General features: G+C 41.1%; 1 protein-coding gene across 3 annotated transcripts in view; it reads right to left on the bottom strand.

Moving 5' to 3' along the window:
• The window catches only part of CDCA2 (cell division cycle associated 2), a 48831-nt gene that overhangs the window by 30320 nt on the left and 2507 nt on the right, over positions 1-16004 (bottom strand). For all 3 annotated transcript variants that reach the window (XM_027839996.1, XM_027839997.1, XM_027839998.1), the window contains exons 2-4: positions 13566-13629; positions 13303-13470; positions 7955-8106 (exon numbers count right to left, since the gene is read on the bottom strand). In XM_027839996.1, coding sequence (XP_027695797.1) covers positions 7955-8106; positions 13303-13470; positions 13566-13629 — 384 coding nt within the window. The remainder of the gene's footprint in view (positions 1-7954; positions 8107-13302; positions 13471-13565; positions 13630-16004) is intronic.

The raw sequence follows: 16004 nt of genomic DNA, 5'->3' as shown, positions 1-16004 counted from the left end.
GACCCCACTAAGGTCGTCCAGACAGTTATTTGGCAGTGTTATGGGCAACATGGCCCCAGTGCTGTGAAGGGCTCAATCCGGAAGTCCAGGAGGCTCTGGCCAGCCTGGCTGCCTTTGTCTGGGCCCTCTTTTCCAAACAAGACAGCTCCTGGGCAGCTCTGTTCTCATGGAACTGAATGCCTCCAGTGACATTACCACAGACTGAGGGCTGGAAGGGGTATTAGCTGCCATCTAGTCCAATCCCCTCATTTTACAAATGAAGAAATCGAGGCCCAGGGAGAATAAGTGACTTGCCTAAAGCCACACGTACAGGAGTCAGAAAGATTTGAACTGAGTGAGGACCAGACTATCTTCAGTCAATGCTCTTTTCCCCTTAAGCTGTTCTGTCCCCTGGCTTAGGGCATCAACCAGGCGTCTGTCTCTGTAAAGTATACGCCTGATAGGTCTTATTATCACTAATTATTTTTCACTTTAAGTATCTGTATGGCAACAGAAATTATGTGTAGTTAGGTAAAACTGGGAAGGTATAAAGTTGTTAATAAAGCTGTTAATGAAACAAACATCCAAAAACCTAGTTACCTCCAGCTTGGGTTCATTTTCAGTGGTCCCAATGTACAGTTATTACATTTCTAAAACATTTCATGATTCTACCAAAATGACTAAGGCATCTATTTACCTCCCTCCAAAAAAACCATAAGCTTTTAAAAAAGCACTTCAACGAAAAACAAAATTTTTTTTCAATATGTAGAATGCCCATAATATTGTTCGTTCTAGAAGAAATTTGGTCTAAAATCTCTTAAAAGCTGCATTATGATATTTAGTATCATCAGTTGTAGGCAAGTAAAAAAAAAACTATTACAAATGATTTTATAAAGATTCTACCACTGGCAAAATTTGATAATCAGCTGACAACATGAAATGAGGCTTGGCCTAAGAGTGACTGAATATTAGGCTACAAATCCCTAAAGGAGAAGGGGAGAGGAGACAGAAACACGGCCCCTTTCCTGTGATTTTCCCAGTCCCATAGCCCCATGTTTCCATCTGTATGTGTCTTTATCATAATGTAAGAATTCCCCCACTCAAAGGGAAATATCTATTCTACATCCTAAGTCCAAGTGCCCAGGTGTTGAAGCTTTGGCGACAATCTGGGGATGTGACAGGGGATGGGGGATGGGGATAAGGAATGGATGTGTGATGTTCACTTCTACAGGAAACTCCCCGTTCTACAACTGAGGGGTTAAGTGACTTGCCCAGGGTCACAAAGCCAGTGATCTTTGAACCCAAATCTTCCTGGCCCAGGAGGCTAGCTCTCTAGCCACTGAGCCATACCTCCTCCAAGTTCAAGACAGTGAACATAAGATAAGGCAACATCAACAATAAGTAATTTGGTCAAGTGCCTGGAGCCGAGTTAGCAAACGTTTTCAAAGTTCACAAACGAAAATGATACACCCAAAAAATCTCTTCGTGGAAGATTACAAGGAGCCATCCAAGTTTGGTATTAGTCAGATCATTTTCTGTTTTTGTTAAGCCTTTCTCCCAGCAGCTGCTTTTGATAATCTTAGTGATTTCAGAAGTGTTCCATGCTCTGCATTGTATAGATAATGATTTGTTAAGAATCACAGAACTCTGAAACTCTGAAACAAGGAGGAATTGGAAGAACCCCTCTCCTAAGGCCCAGCCAGGGGAAGTAACACGCACTGCTGGGACCCCTGAACCAGATTTACTTTCTCCCAGTTCAATAGAAAGGTGGGAAAGGCAAGGAAAAGTGGACACCAACCCCATTTGATGTGACTTTCCATTTTAGCTAAAGGATTTACATCAAAGAAAAAAGAATACATAGAATTATTTACAGATCTGAAGCTCAAGTCTTCTGCCAAGGTTTCTGCCTGCAATGGTAAATCAAAAATAAACAAATAAAAGAATATTTATGTAGAGTAATGGAGGAAAAAAAAACTATATACAATTTCTTCACATTTTCTCTTCTCATCTGGATAAATGAACTTCTACAATGCATTAAAATACTTCCCTAACATTCCCCCTCAACCTTATTTTCTTGATTTCTATTCTTTTGAAAAAAATGTAATTATTCTAATTTTCCATTTCTATTTAAGTCACAATAGACAAAGAGTAAGTATTTCTCCAATTACAGCAAATACCAAATACAAAGTTCTATTAAGCTTTCAGATTACCTGCCATTAGGGTCTAGAGTGGAAGAAGAGCAGTCAAAATCTGGACGCCATGTTTGTTGGTGATCTGTTCACACACTGAATTTCACTTTTAGTCAAATGTGGTCAAAGCAAAGTTTCTGCTACCAAATCAGTTAGGGCATTTTAAATCCAAATAAGGTCATGCCTATTCATGATGTAAACTATACTTTTATGACACACGTATTAAATACCAAAAAAAGACAAGCCTGTATTCACAAGTCTTAAATGACGTTTACTAATGGAGGGGACAAACAGAACCACTTCAAGATTCTTATCGCTGATTTAGAACGTGCTTTTCTATCTATATTGGACGGTGACTGAGTCTGTATTCTCGGGAAATTTACAGCATTTCAAACAAAACAATGAAACCAGAGACCGAAAAAGGAGCCGTGACATGGTAGTGACTTCTCTTCTGAAGGACCTGTAGGAAGCCTGAGCTCTTCACATTTTCTTGCCAAATAACTGTTCCTACCTACCTCCCCGGCATCGAAGGTGCGTGGGACGAAGAAGCCTCTTCAGACACACAGTGGGCTGCTGAGGTCCTTTCTTCCCCCAAGATTCTATTCTAGAATTCTGTACTCCCTCCACCTCCCTAGGTCAGCACTCCCCTCAGCGTGGGGATTCCTATCTATTGGCAGACTGGCAGATTGTGACCCAGCCACAACTTCTTCTTGTGGCATTTTTTTTAATTTGGAAAAAAAAAAAAAGCTGTTTATTTGGTTAAAGTAATTGGTAATATTAGTGATATATTTAAAGCTCATTATTAAAGTATCAGATGGATTTCATAAAAATTCAGTACCTAATACAGAAAAAAAGCAGTATGTTATTTTATATCTTTAAACTTCTTATACTCTCTTAGGCCTCTGACATTGTCAATCACCCTCTTCTCCTTGATATTCTCTTCCCTCTGAGTTTTTTTTTAATAAATTTATTTTTAGTTTTCAACATTCACTTCCATAAGATTTTGAGTTTTAAATTTTCTCCCCCTCCGTCTTCTCCTCCCTTTCCAAGATGGAGTGTAATCTCCATCTTGCATTCATATTATACATATTTTCACATTAGTCATGATGTAAAGAATTTGAACTAATGGGAGGAACCCTGAGAAAGAAGAAACAGAACAAAACAATAAGAGGAAAGAAGAGCAAATAGCATGCTTCCATCTACATTCAGACTCCATAGTTCTTTCTCTGGGCGTGGACAGCATTTTCCGTCGTGAGTCTTTTGGAGTTGTCTCAGATCCTTGCATTGCTGAGAAGAGCCAAATCTATCAAAGTCAGTCATTGCATGATGTGGCTGTTACCGTGTACAACGTTCTCTAGGCTCTGCTCATTTCACTCAGCACCAGTTTATATAAGTCTTTCCAGGTTTCTCTGAAGTCCACCCGCTCATCATTTCTTTTCTTGTACATTTTTATCCATTCCCTCTAAAGGAGGGATGGGAGAAGATCTATAGCCAAGAGGTGGAGGCTTTCTTTCCTTTAGACTTTTAACATTGCCTAGGTACCAGGGTAGCGTGTGAGGGGTTCCTTACTCTCACTTGTGACTGATTGATTTTTGGATGTTCCCTGGCTTGGCCACCCTTTGGGAATGCAGACTATAACCTGACCTTAACTGTACATCAGTGCCGTTATCATCCAGGTTTTCTTTCAAATTGATCATAGGGAATTTAACCCAGGTACTAGGATTGCAGGATGGGGGTGGGGGTAATATTCCTCACATTCTCCACACAGCAAGGGTAACAATGGAGCACTTGCCCCATAGGACAAGTCCATGTCAGAGGCTCAATCCTAAGATGTTTCTGATCATAACCTTTAACATCAGTGCAACTAAATTAATCTTCACAATATGTTGCAACTTTAACAAACCCATCATAAATGCCTTTTCATGGCCCTTTGGGTCATCCTTGACTTCAATTTTTGGGGAAGGGGTAGTATTTTAAACCACTTCTTGCAGGCAAATCACCACTATCAATATCTTGAAGCCTACTTATGTCTACATGTATTTCCATTGCTCTCTGATTCACTGGCAAGAGCCTAGCACAGGGCTTGGATCTTAATAAACATTTATTAATTGGGTAATTTGGTACTTCAAAAATTAGGGTTTTAAGTTTCACAGCCACATGGAATCATTAAAAATACTGATGCTAAAATGACAGACTTTTCGATTCTAAGGCTTCACCTTCTACCTCACAAAGTGCCAAATAGTTATGGAAATAGTCCATCAGTCAGTTGATTAACTAGCATTAAGTACCTACTGTGTGCCAGGCACTATATTATAGCCTGGGATACAACGAAAGGCAAAAAAACAGTCCTTGCTGTCAAGGAGCTCAGTTTTCTAATGGGAGAAACAAAATGCAAACAATTGTATACACAAGATACATAACAGGATAAATTGGGGGTGATATCAGCGGGAAAGGAATTAAAATGAAGGATAACTGGGAAATGCTTTTTGCACAAAGTTGGATTTTAGTTGAGACTTGAAGGAAGCCAAAAGGCAGAGATGAGGAGGGAGACATTCCAGACAGCGGAGACAGGCAATGAAAGTTCCTGCAGAGAGGAGATGGGAGCATCTTGTGTGAAGAGCAAGGAAGCTGGTGTCACTAGATTGTAGAGAACATGGAGGAGGGGATTAAAGAGTTAAAGAAGAATGAAAGGAAAGGAATGGGCTAGGTTATGAAGGGCTTTTGAAAGCCAAAGGACTTTATATCTGATCCTAGAATCAATGGGAAACCACAAGATTTTGTAGAATGGGGGTGGGGGGTCAGACCTATATTTTTGGAAGATGAATGGACAACGGACTAGAGTGGGGAAAGCCTTGAGGCTGGAAGACCAACTAGCAGGCTACTGTAACAACAGTCTAAGTGTGAGGTGATGAGGGCCTACACCAGGATGGTGGAAGCATTAGAGAAGGGTGTCTATATGAGAAATGTTACCAAGGTAAAATTGATGGGCCTTGGCAAAAGGCTGGATGGGGATGGTGGGGGTGAAAACGAAGAGTCGAGGATGACCTCTAGGTTGGCAGCCCAGGTGGCTGGGAAAATGGTGGCAGCTTCAGTAACAGGGAAGTTAGGAAGAGGGGAGAGTTTAGAAGGCAAAAACAATGAGTTTAGTTTTTGACACGGTGAGTTTAAGATGTCTGTTTATGGGACATTTAGTTTGAGATGTCTAAAAGGCAAAAGATGATAGGAGATCAGGAAAAAAAGGTTAGGCCTCAACAAGTAGATCTAAGAATGATTTATTATCATATCTATTATGTGCCAAGCAGTGTGCTCATTAGACATATAAGAAGGGAACTGAGAGAGAGAACAGTCATGAAAAGCAAGAAGAGAGAATCATGAAGAGAACGGAGAAAAGACCATTAGATCTGGCAATTAAGAGATCATTAGTAACTAAGGAGAGAGTAGTTTTGGTTGAATGACATCAGAAGCCAGAATGCAAAGAAAAAGAGTGAGATGAAAGGTAACGAAGTCACTTATTATAGATAGCCTTTTCAGGAAGTTTACTAATAAAAGGAAAGGGAGCTACAAGACAACAGCTAGAAGGGATGGACAGATCCAGTGAGGATCTTTTTTTTTTTTTTTGAGGATGGAGGAGACATGTTTATGTATGTTGTAGGCAAATATCTAATGGTGGTGAGGGAAGGGAACGCTAACATAGCTTCCGGTGGAGCTATTAATCGGTCCAACCATTCTGGAAAGCAATGTAGAATTATGTTGTGACCAAAATGTCCATTCCCTTTGACCCACAAGCCCTACAGTGCTCACTACCACCTCCTCAACATTCAAGCAGCACTTTTTGTGGGCCCTTTGAGAAATGGAGTAGATGTCTATTGGCCAGGTAATGGCTAAACAAATTGTGATACATGAATGTAGGAATATTACAGCATCATGAGAAATAATAAGAAAAATGTGAGAACAGGATGTTTTCTATGAATTAATAATGCAGAGTGAAACTAAGTAGAATTCAGAAAATATATATAATAGAAATTAAAATAACCAAAAATAAAAATCATGAAACTGAACAGTGTACTTATAAAGACTAAGCTTATCTTCAAAGAGAGGAGAAAATCCACCTTTCTCCCTCCATGGCAGAGGAGGGGGAATATGGGTAGGGAACACTGCATCTGCTAGCAGATTAGATTGATGTGTTTGGTTAGTTTTGCCTAATTTGCTTTTTCTATTTGGTTACCAAGGATGATCCAACAGGTAGGAAAAATAGAATTTGAAAAAAGCTCTCAAATCAAATGTGAAATTAAAGAGAAGTTTAGATGTTAGAGGACAGTGATCCCAGGAAGGAATGTGAAGTTTCCCAAGGGCCAACTAGGGTGTTCTTTTTCATTTAATAAATGCTCCTGGTTGGCTTCTGGGTCATCTGCAGTGTGTATCCAAGACTCAGGGAAGGACAGCATCACAAGCTCAGTGGGCCACCCACCAGATGAGAGTAACTCTAGTAGTGGATTTTCTCACTCTCACGACTCCTTCCTCCAATCAGATCCCTTTGTATTGCTTCCATTTCTCCTCCATTCTCCCCACCATTTCAGGTCCTCGTGACCTCTCATCTGAACTCCTGCAACAGCTTCTTACCTGGTCTTCTCTCTGGCCCCCCTCCTCCCCACCCCGCCCCAACCAGCCACCACATGGCACCAGAGAGACTGATCGCCAATCTAGTTCTGACCACGCCATCCCCTGCTCACGATGCTCCCTATCCCTTTTCTGCCACGGTTCCCTCTGGCTGTGTGGCAAAGCCAGATACCCTTTCTCACAATGTACTTACAGGTATAAAACACAGAGAATAAGCAAACAAATTCAAAGACCTCCTGGGCCCAGCCTACATGTTACTCCCTTCTCACACTCTTCATTCTATGCCTCCTGATCTGCTGCATGTTCTTATCCATTTCCTCTCCTATTTTCATGCCTTTAAATCCCTGCTACTCGTCCCTCTTTGGTAGGATGTGTGGCCTGATGCCCCCAGCTGCTAGTTAGTGCTCCCTCAGCACACCCTCCCCTCACTATCTTATATTTACTTTGGATCTATTTTGCACTTAACTCATGCATACATAATGTACACACACACACACAGAGCATCTCTCATTCAATAATTCTCTGCTGATAACCTCAAAGGCATGTAATGATTGTCACATATAAACAGGATCATGGAGTATGTCCTTCACAGATTTCCAGTGGAAGAGGGGATTCTCAGTGGGCAGTAGGGATGGATAGTGTTTCTTACTGCAGGTGTGCTCACGGACCATTGAGACTTAGAAGCATTCAGGAGAGGCAAACAGTTCTAAAAATCAGCAAGCATTTTATTAAGTGTTGAGATGTAGCGGGCACAGTGCTAGACTCTGGGGACAGGAAGAACTAAGGCCAACAAACAGTCCTTGCCATTGATGAGCTTATGGTCTAGACTGTGAAACAGGAAGCACCAATAGGTCCCTACTTCTTCCCTTGGGAATCTGTGTAGGACATACTCCACTATCTCACCTCTATGTGGCCATCATTTTGTGCCTTTCTGGTTATCAGCAGAGAATTATTGAATGAAGGATGCCACATTTACACAAACATCAACAGTTAAGACTTACTGTAGGCCAACCAAGTACATAATGTACATTAGGGAATTTGCAGGACAGGAAAAAAGTGGTCTCTGCCCATAACCAGAACGTGTGAAAGAAGACAGAACAAAACGGAAACAGTTTATATTCTTTTTTTTACTAATACATCATTTCAAGAACTTATAAAAAAATACATACCTGTATTGAAGGAGAAGCCTCCAGCAAAGGAGAATCATTTGCATTTTTTAAATTCCTTTGCTGAGCAATGTATCTAATGAGAAGATTTGTTTCAGGAGAACCTCTGACTCCAATTGTGGATCGGCGCCTGGATTTTTTTAGCAAGGATTTTCCTGGAATGAAAATTTTCTTACAGTTTAGGAAACGTCCTGAAAAAAGTACTCAATAGTTAACATGTTTTAATGAAGCTTATGATGTTTAAAGTTCTAGTAGCAAACAATCTTCTGCATACAATTAGTATACATATGGATTTTTAATGGACATTTCTGCCCCTATTTTCTACACATGAAGAATACTGGGCTTGCCCAACTCAATAACTTATTAAGTATCTTCCACATCTGCTGCTGGGAATACAAAAGAAAGTAAAATAAGTTCCTGAAAGAAAAAAGGGTCAGTGAAACATTTCTTTTTAAATGCACAGAAGACAGAAGGCCAGAAAGAATCACAGATAAGCAGGATAACTTTGAAAGTTATATATTGAATTTATTATATATTTTAAAGCCATAAACAGGAGAGGTTCCTAGTTTCAGGAACCCTTTTCCTGTTCTAATATGTGGGGAGGGAGAGGGAGAGAGGGAGAGAGAGAGAGAGAGAGAGATGCTTATTTTAGTGTTTGCTAGTAATTTTTTTAAAGTTAAAAAAAAAGTTACTTTCTCCCTCAGAGTCTATTTATTGGTCAGTCAGGTCTTATTCACTTGAAAATGTGTACACTGGCTAGAAAAAAAAATTCTTTGGCACATGTAAATTTCTGGTCAAAGAATACATTTTTTAACATGTCTACTTGGATTTTAAGTTGCTGGTGAGACATGCCTATCTACTCATTATACAAGTGTACTTTAAAAACAAAGCTTTAATCTTTAAAACCATGTAAGACTTTTGGGATATCCTGTATTTATACATAAAAAAAAATACAGATGTACTCAATTCATACAACATCTTTACGTGGAAAAACCTCTCTGAATTTGTCTAGTCAAACCTACCACCTGTGACAAAAATATCCTTATTGGTATAAGTGAAATCACTATACTCCAAGGCAATCCATTCCTTTTTGGGAGAACTCTAAATATTAGTTAAGTTTTTCCTTGCACAGAGGGTGAATGAATGAATGAAAAAGGACTTACTAAGTGCTTACAATGTGCCAAGCATTGTGAGAAGCGCCAGGGACAGACACAGAGATAAGCTAATGAGATTCCTACCCTCCAGCTGACTTTCTAATTAGAGGAGACAATGCAAAGAGGAGAGTTCAGAGGCAGGGCAGATAGCAAGGTGCAAAGGAAGGGAAAGATAGCAATCAGACTCACCCTACCTCCTCCCCATCCCAGGCTTCTCTCCAGGGAAAACATCAAACAACCCTACAATGGCCAGGATTCCCATACAGACTAGACTAGAGACACCTTCCAGCTAGTCCCAAAGGAGAATTAAAACTCTCCTTTATGAGGTCAAGTGCCCCTCCTACACAAGACCTTTCCTGACCCACAAGCTACAAATTCTCTCTCCCTCCAACAACAACCCCCATTTTGTATACATTTTCCATTTACTTATTCAAGTACTTGTTTGTTTTTTCACATCAGAATAGGAGTTTTTGTATGCCCAGCACAGTGCTAGACACTTGAACTGAATCTGGATTCACACATCATCATCTAGTCCAGTCCTCTTCATTTACCGGAGACCCAAGGGCTGAAGCAGCTGGCCCAAGCATCACTCCCAGAGCGAGCAGCTGAGCCAGAATTCCAAAGCAGGCCTTCTGATGGCAGTTTGTCTCCATCAAACTGAGCTGACTCCGTTCATTTCCACTCCAGAGACTATCAGCAGGCTTTCTCCTAAACCACGGATTTGTGGCAACCCTGAACTGGCCACAACTGTCTTTCCTTATTCTCAACCTCCAACATGCACATTTATCTACAAACTGAACAAATTTACAAGAAATTCCAAACTGACCATCATTCTATCATAGCAGAGATACCTACTCTGTTTGCTCATTTTTCTCTTCATGAATAATTACACGCTGAGAGTGGCCTGCAAGTCCAAGGAGCCAAGAAAGAATAGAATGGAAACTCGGGCATAGCCCAAGAGATCCGGGATGGCAGTCAGTCCTGTGGTGCTCTGCCCCAAGCAGGCCCTGGCTGGGCTCCTGGATACCACACTCAGAGTGCAACAATGATGGTGAGGGGCCATAGGAAAATCAGGGAAGGCACGGGCAGGGTTAGCTGCTCCCAGGCAGCATGCCAGGTCACATCCAGCTTCTGGAGGATTAGTCTTGTGCTCGGCCAGAGGTCAGAACCAGGAGCACTGGGTAGAAAAGGCAGAGACAAACTGAGGCTTGAGGTCAGGCAAAGCTTCCTAAGGTGCAGAGCTGTCCCAAGACTGAGGGGCTGTCTCAAGACTTCCTTCGAGGTGCCCTCCTTCTCCTCACTGCTTTATGATTACCTCGTAAAGGACTTTTTTTCAGAGGTGGGTTGGGGACTGGGTGTCTTCTAAAATCCCTTCCAACCCAGAAATTCTTTGTGTAAGTTCCGTGTGCTTGGATCACAAGACTGCATTAATTATCCTGTGAAGCCTTGAGGTCAGTCTTTCTACTTTGTTATTCAAGTGTAGCATAATCCTATTGTAACTAGATAAATGGGGTAAGAAACGATAATGAGATTTCTCTCCTTTAGGATATTTTGGGAAATAATCTTCCCTTCCCAATCATAACATAAATACTCAAAAGACCTTCAGATTGTCCCCTTAGCTAAGATGCAAAATAAGACCTGACAAAATAGGCCTGGGCATTAGAATTACAGCTGGGGACCATGTAACCCAACAGAGCTTCAATGTCCTGGCCAGCTAACCCTTGACAACGCATGAAAAAAAAAAAGATCTAGGGGGAAAAATAAGGGTTTCAAAGTGGCTGATGAACTCATCAGATGGCAGGGGTTTCTCACCTGCAGGATAGTGACCACTGAGGGTACAAGAAGCTTGGAAAGAGGCTATGGGGAAGAAGTGATAACTAGATTCCATTTATGTGCAGGAGGGTGGTAAACTCTAAAATTCCCTTCCATACTGAACACAAAATATGAGCCAGTTTAATGCGAATCAAGGAATATCAAGAGATATCAGAGAGAGAGAGAGAGATTGGACACCTCTGTCCTAAGTATTTCTATTTCACCTCTTTTGAGCATTTTGCCTTTCAAAAATAGAATCAAATCAAGCAGTTAATATGCTTGGGTCACTTGTACCCAAAGACATAGATATATGTGTATGTGCATGTATACACACATGTACATACATGTATACATGTGTGTATGAATTTTAAATCTGGTCTTGCCTGCTCTTCGAATTTTTGTTCTGCAAAATATCATCACTTGGAGACAAAATACATTTTGACTTGTAACACCCTATGACTGCTCTCATATCTAAACTGACTAGACCTGGAATTAGACACATACAAGAATATTCAACATCCACTAAAATCCTACTTTTCTGCTTCAGTGAAATATGACGGTTACCCTGGATTCCTGAAAACTATGCCGGCAGACCGCAAGTGATGGCAGATTCTATCCAATTAGCATAGGCCTTATGAAACTGTCATCTGAGGATGAACCCATAAGACAAGTTTGGAGACCAGACATCACCAGGAAATTGACCAATAAGCTGTAAATTATTGTGGCCACAATGAAAAATGGTCATGAAAACACAGAATAATTTGAGAGATGGAAAGGGGCCACCTGGTCCATCCCATCCACAAAAGGAATTACCACCAAACATTCCCCAAACCCGTTCCCCACTCAGGCAGCCTGTTCCACTGTGCGACAGTTCTCATTGTTAAGAAGGCTTAGTTGACATCAAATAAACCAGATTCTCTGCAATCTCCACTCCCTGTTCCTCATGCTGCCCTCTGAGGTCATACAGAAAAATCCCATTTTCATCCTCTACCTGATTTCCCTTCAAATACATACCAACTGCTCACATACCTCCTTCCCAATCTTCTTTTCCAGGCCAAACATGCCTAGCTCCTTCAGTCAATCCATTGATGACATGAGCACAAGGCCCTTTGCCAACCCAACTGACATCCGCAAAGTGCACAGAAATGAACACAGCACTCTGGAAGAGGGCTGAAGAGAGCAGAACACAGAGGCACTATCAGCTCCCTTTTCCAGGAGGCTGTGCTTCTCAGTGCAGCCTCAAACCGCCTTTCAGACTAGCACACTGAGCTTCAAGGCCACTAAAAAGCCCAGATGTTTTCCAGAACAACTGCTGTATTCGATTCAACCTAATGCTCACTTAGTATCAAGATCTTTTTGGACCCTACCTAGCTTTCGGTCCCAGGTTTGTGTTATCTGCAAACCTGGCGAGCACGTGGCTATTTTTCCAAGTCACTGATGAAAGTATTAAAAAGCACAGATCGAGCATAAACAACCGGGCGAATCCACTGGACACCTCCTGCCATGCTGACATTGAACCATTAACAACTTCTCTTTGAGTTTGGCCAGCCAACTAGTTCTGAATCTGGCTACCTGTATAATCAGCAGCTAGGTGGCTCAGTGGATAAAGCACTGGGCCTGGAATCATGAAGACCTGAGTTCAAATCGGGTTTCAGATATTTACTAGCTGTGTGACCTGGGCAAGTCTTTCATTCTGTTTGCCTCAGTTTTCTCATCTGTAAAATGAGCTGGTGAAGGAAATGGCAGACCACTCCAATATTTTTGCCAAGAAAACCCTAAATGGGGTCATCAAAAGTTGGGACGCGACTGGTATAAGAACAAACATGTATATAATCACCTTGTCTGCATCCAAATTATCCAAAGGTTTGGTAAAAATCCAGTATCGCCCTCATTTACCACTTTAGTAATCATGCTTAAAAAGGCAATGAAGCCATTCTGGCTCACTCACAGTTCCCTTTTCCAGGCACCCATCTTATTTCTATTGTTAAAAATGGTGCACAGTGCCACAGATTCAACTGTCAAGGTACTAGGATCTACATTAGAAGAGAGAGGATCCAAAATGATGAAACCACAGATATTCCGAAACACTGAAGCAAGAAAAAAGACTTTTTTCCCTCCTATATAGGAAAGGGACTGAAGAAATCTGATTCAGTGAAGTTAATTTATATTGCGATAAAATGTAATAAATTCCAAAAAGATAAACTCTGCTCTGACAAGACTGAAGAAGTCCTCTTGTGAAAGGTAGTCTAAAAAGCAAAACAAGTTATTCCAACCAGATACCTGTATAGGCAAGATGGATAAAAAAAAAAAAAGAAAAAAAAGGCTGCCCAGTATTTCAAGGTCTACTCTTAAAAAGTGGACTAGAAAGTCATCTTCTGCTCTTACCTGGTGAATTCTTCACAAAACTGTCTGGTGTAATTTCAAGCTGCTCCACTGTTACTGTAGAAAAGTTCACTGGGGTCTTAAGTTTATCCGGTGTCATGAAGGCTGGGTCCACTGCTGCTTCTTGTTTTTGGTGGAGTAAAAGTTTCTCATCAACTAAAGACCTATTTTCTGAAACCCAACAAAAGACATTGTGCAGTATGAATTACGGCACAAAAGATTCCCAAATTCTAAATCACAAAATAAGGAAACTGGTGTCCACATACCAATACCGTTGATAACAGGTTCTGCGATTTCAAGGCCATCCGTGACTTCTGAAATGACATCCATCTAAAAAATAAGGAATATTATGATGGCTATTGGAAAAAAGTTCAAAATGGCTCTGATTAATTTAGGAAACTTAGCTAAATTTTTAGTACAATTACATGGTCATAACAACAAAAACATGCCCTTAGTCCTGAGGAAAGTTTTGAATATAAAATAGAAAGGCCAGGATGAAAAGGACAGGAGATCAAACAAACGCCATAGGTCAAGAAGGAATTCACAATATTGATGAGAGATGTCAGTGGTATAATAGAAGGAACACGGAATTATTTCCAGTAACTTTTTCTGAGGTTGCAGAGAGCTGAAAACTGAGGGAGTACCCATCAATTGAGGAAGAGCCGAGCAAGTTATGGTATTATGTACATGATAGAACGCTATCGTTATAAGAAATGACAAAGGGGAGAAAGCTGGAAAACTTTGCATGCTTGATGCAGAACTGAACAGAGCCAAAAGAACAATTTATACAATAACAATATTACTGTAAAGACTTAGATCTCTAATCAATGCAAAGATCAATTAAATTGTCTAGGATTCATCGTGAAACATGCTACCCACTTTCTGACAAAGGCGATATGACAAAGTGATCAGATTGAGGCATATTTTTTGACATGGCTAAGGGGAGAATTTGTTCTGCTTGACTATACATGTTTGGAGCAGGAGTTTTGTTTTTCTTCCTTCTCAAAGCCTTGGGGAGTGAAGGGGAAGGCATGACAAAGGGAGGGGGGAAAAGCAATTTTTTTAATTAAAAAAATAAATATAATTAATTAGAATAAAAAAGAAAAAATAGCCATTGAATTTGGAGGTAGGTTCAAATTTCAGCTCTGTTACTGAATGCTTTGATGACTTTGATCAAGTCACTTGTGTCTATGCCTCAGTTAGCTCAATCAGGAGAATTATTTCAGTTACTTTTCTGTCCTGTCTGACTCTTCATGACCCCATCTGGAGTTTTCTTGGCAGAGATACTAGACTGGTTTGCCATTTCCTTTTCCAGTTCATTTTACAGATGAGGAAACCGAGACAAACAAGGTTAAGTGACTTGCCCAGGGTCACACAAATCTGAGGCCAGATATGAATTCAGGAACATTAATCTTGCAGATTCCAGGTCTGGCACTCTATCCACTGTGCCACCTAACTGCCCCAATAAAATGATAGTAAGATGACAGTGTTGGACTAATGATTGCTAAGGTCCTTTTTAGCACTAAATCCTTTGAGAATCCCATCGGTGAAGGGTAAAGTGATTTACCCAAGGTTCCAAAAGTAGGAGATCTCACAGCTAGGATTTAACCCAAGTCCTCTGGTTCCAAAGGCAGCTCTCTTACACCTTCTCACAACAAATACAAGATATGTCTAAAGTGCTTTTCAAGGAGATGGAAATTTCAGTTAACATGAAGATCTCATTCTCATGAAGCTGTGATAGAGAAATAAAATACCAATATATAATCATTGATTGCTCAATGATCTCAATCCCTATGAACATTCTGCCATACTACAAATCATAACGCATCTGTTTTCTCACTGGGTACCCTGTCCCTGTACTCCCACAAATTTTCCATAGCAAACCGTGCCCAAGTCTTTTGATCCTTCAAGGGACCCAGGCAATACTTGGGCTGAGGGTGTTTTCGTGACTTTACTATGCTGTGCACTATTACCACGAGCTCTGGAAGGATGCTAAACAGAATGGGATGTAATGTCCCCGGAATCAGAGCTGGAAGCAACCTTAAACGTCAACAAGAGCTTTATACGATCTATGAAGAACTTCATAGATCTCATTTCAGCAACACAACCTAGTGAGCTAAGCATGGCAAACAGGACCGACATCCCATCATCCAGATGAGGAAACTGATGCTCAGAGAGGTTCAGTAATTTGTCCACGAGCAGTTACTGAGTTCTGAGTTCAGATATGACCTCGGGTCCTTCTGCTTTTCTGCATGTTTTCCACTACAAACAACCCCACGGTCTTACAGACAAGAGACCTCCAATCCAGGAGAGCGAGTATAGGTGACCTGATCTTGTCATGTCCTCTGCTCCCTCATTTGAATGATGAGAAGAGTCTCACTGAACGAACATGGAAGTGCTCTGCCAAGGTCATAAGTTGCAGAAGAGGGATTTGACCCCCGGCTCTCCCCAAATTCATAAATGCCTGTGGTCTTGATAGTTACTAAGAAAAACATCAACTCCAGCTGGGCTTTGAAAAGAAAGCCTCCTTGAGCATCACCCCTTCCCACCCCCCAGCTTCCTCCGTCCTCACACAGGGCAGGCACTCCCCACCTTCGCTGTGAGGACCCCCAAGCCCATCACGTGCCACCTCTAAGAATCCTCACTTGAGGAAGCAGCGCCGACTCCCACATGAAGCCACTTCTGGTTCCCCCAGATTTATTCTG

Source organism: Vombatus ursinus, unplaced genomic scaffold, assembly GCF_900497805.2.
Source record: "Vombatus ursinus unplaced genomic scaffold, bare-nosed wombat genome assembly UNPS02014837.1, whole genome shotgun sequence".
Lineage (NCBI taxonomy): Eukaryota > Metazoa > Chordata > Mammalia > Diprotodontia > Vombatidae > Vombatus > Vombatus ursinus.
This window is presented reverse-complemented; position numbering and strand designations above follow the sequence as displayed.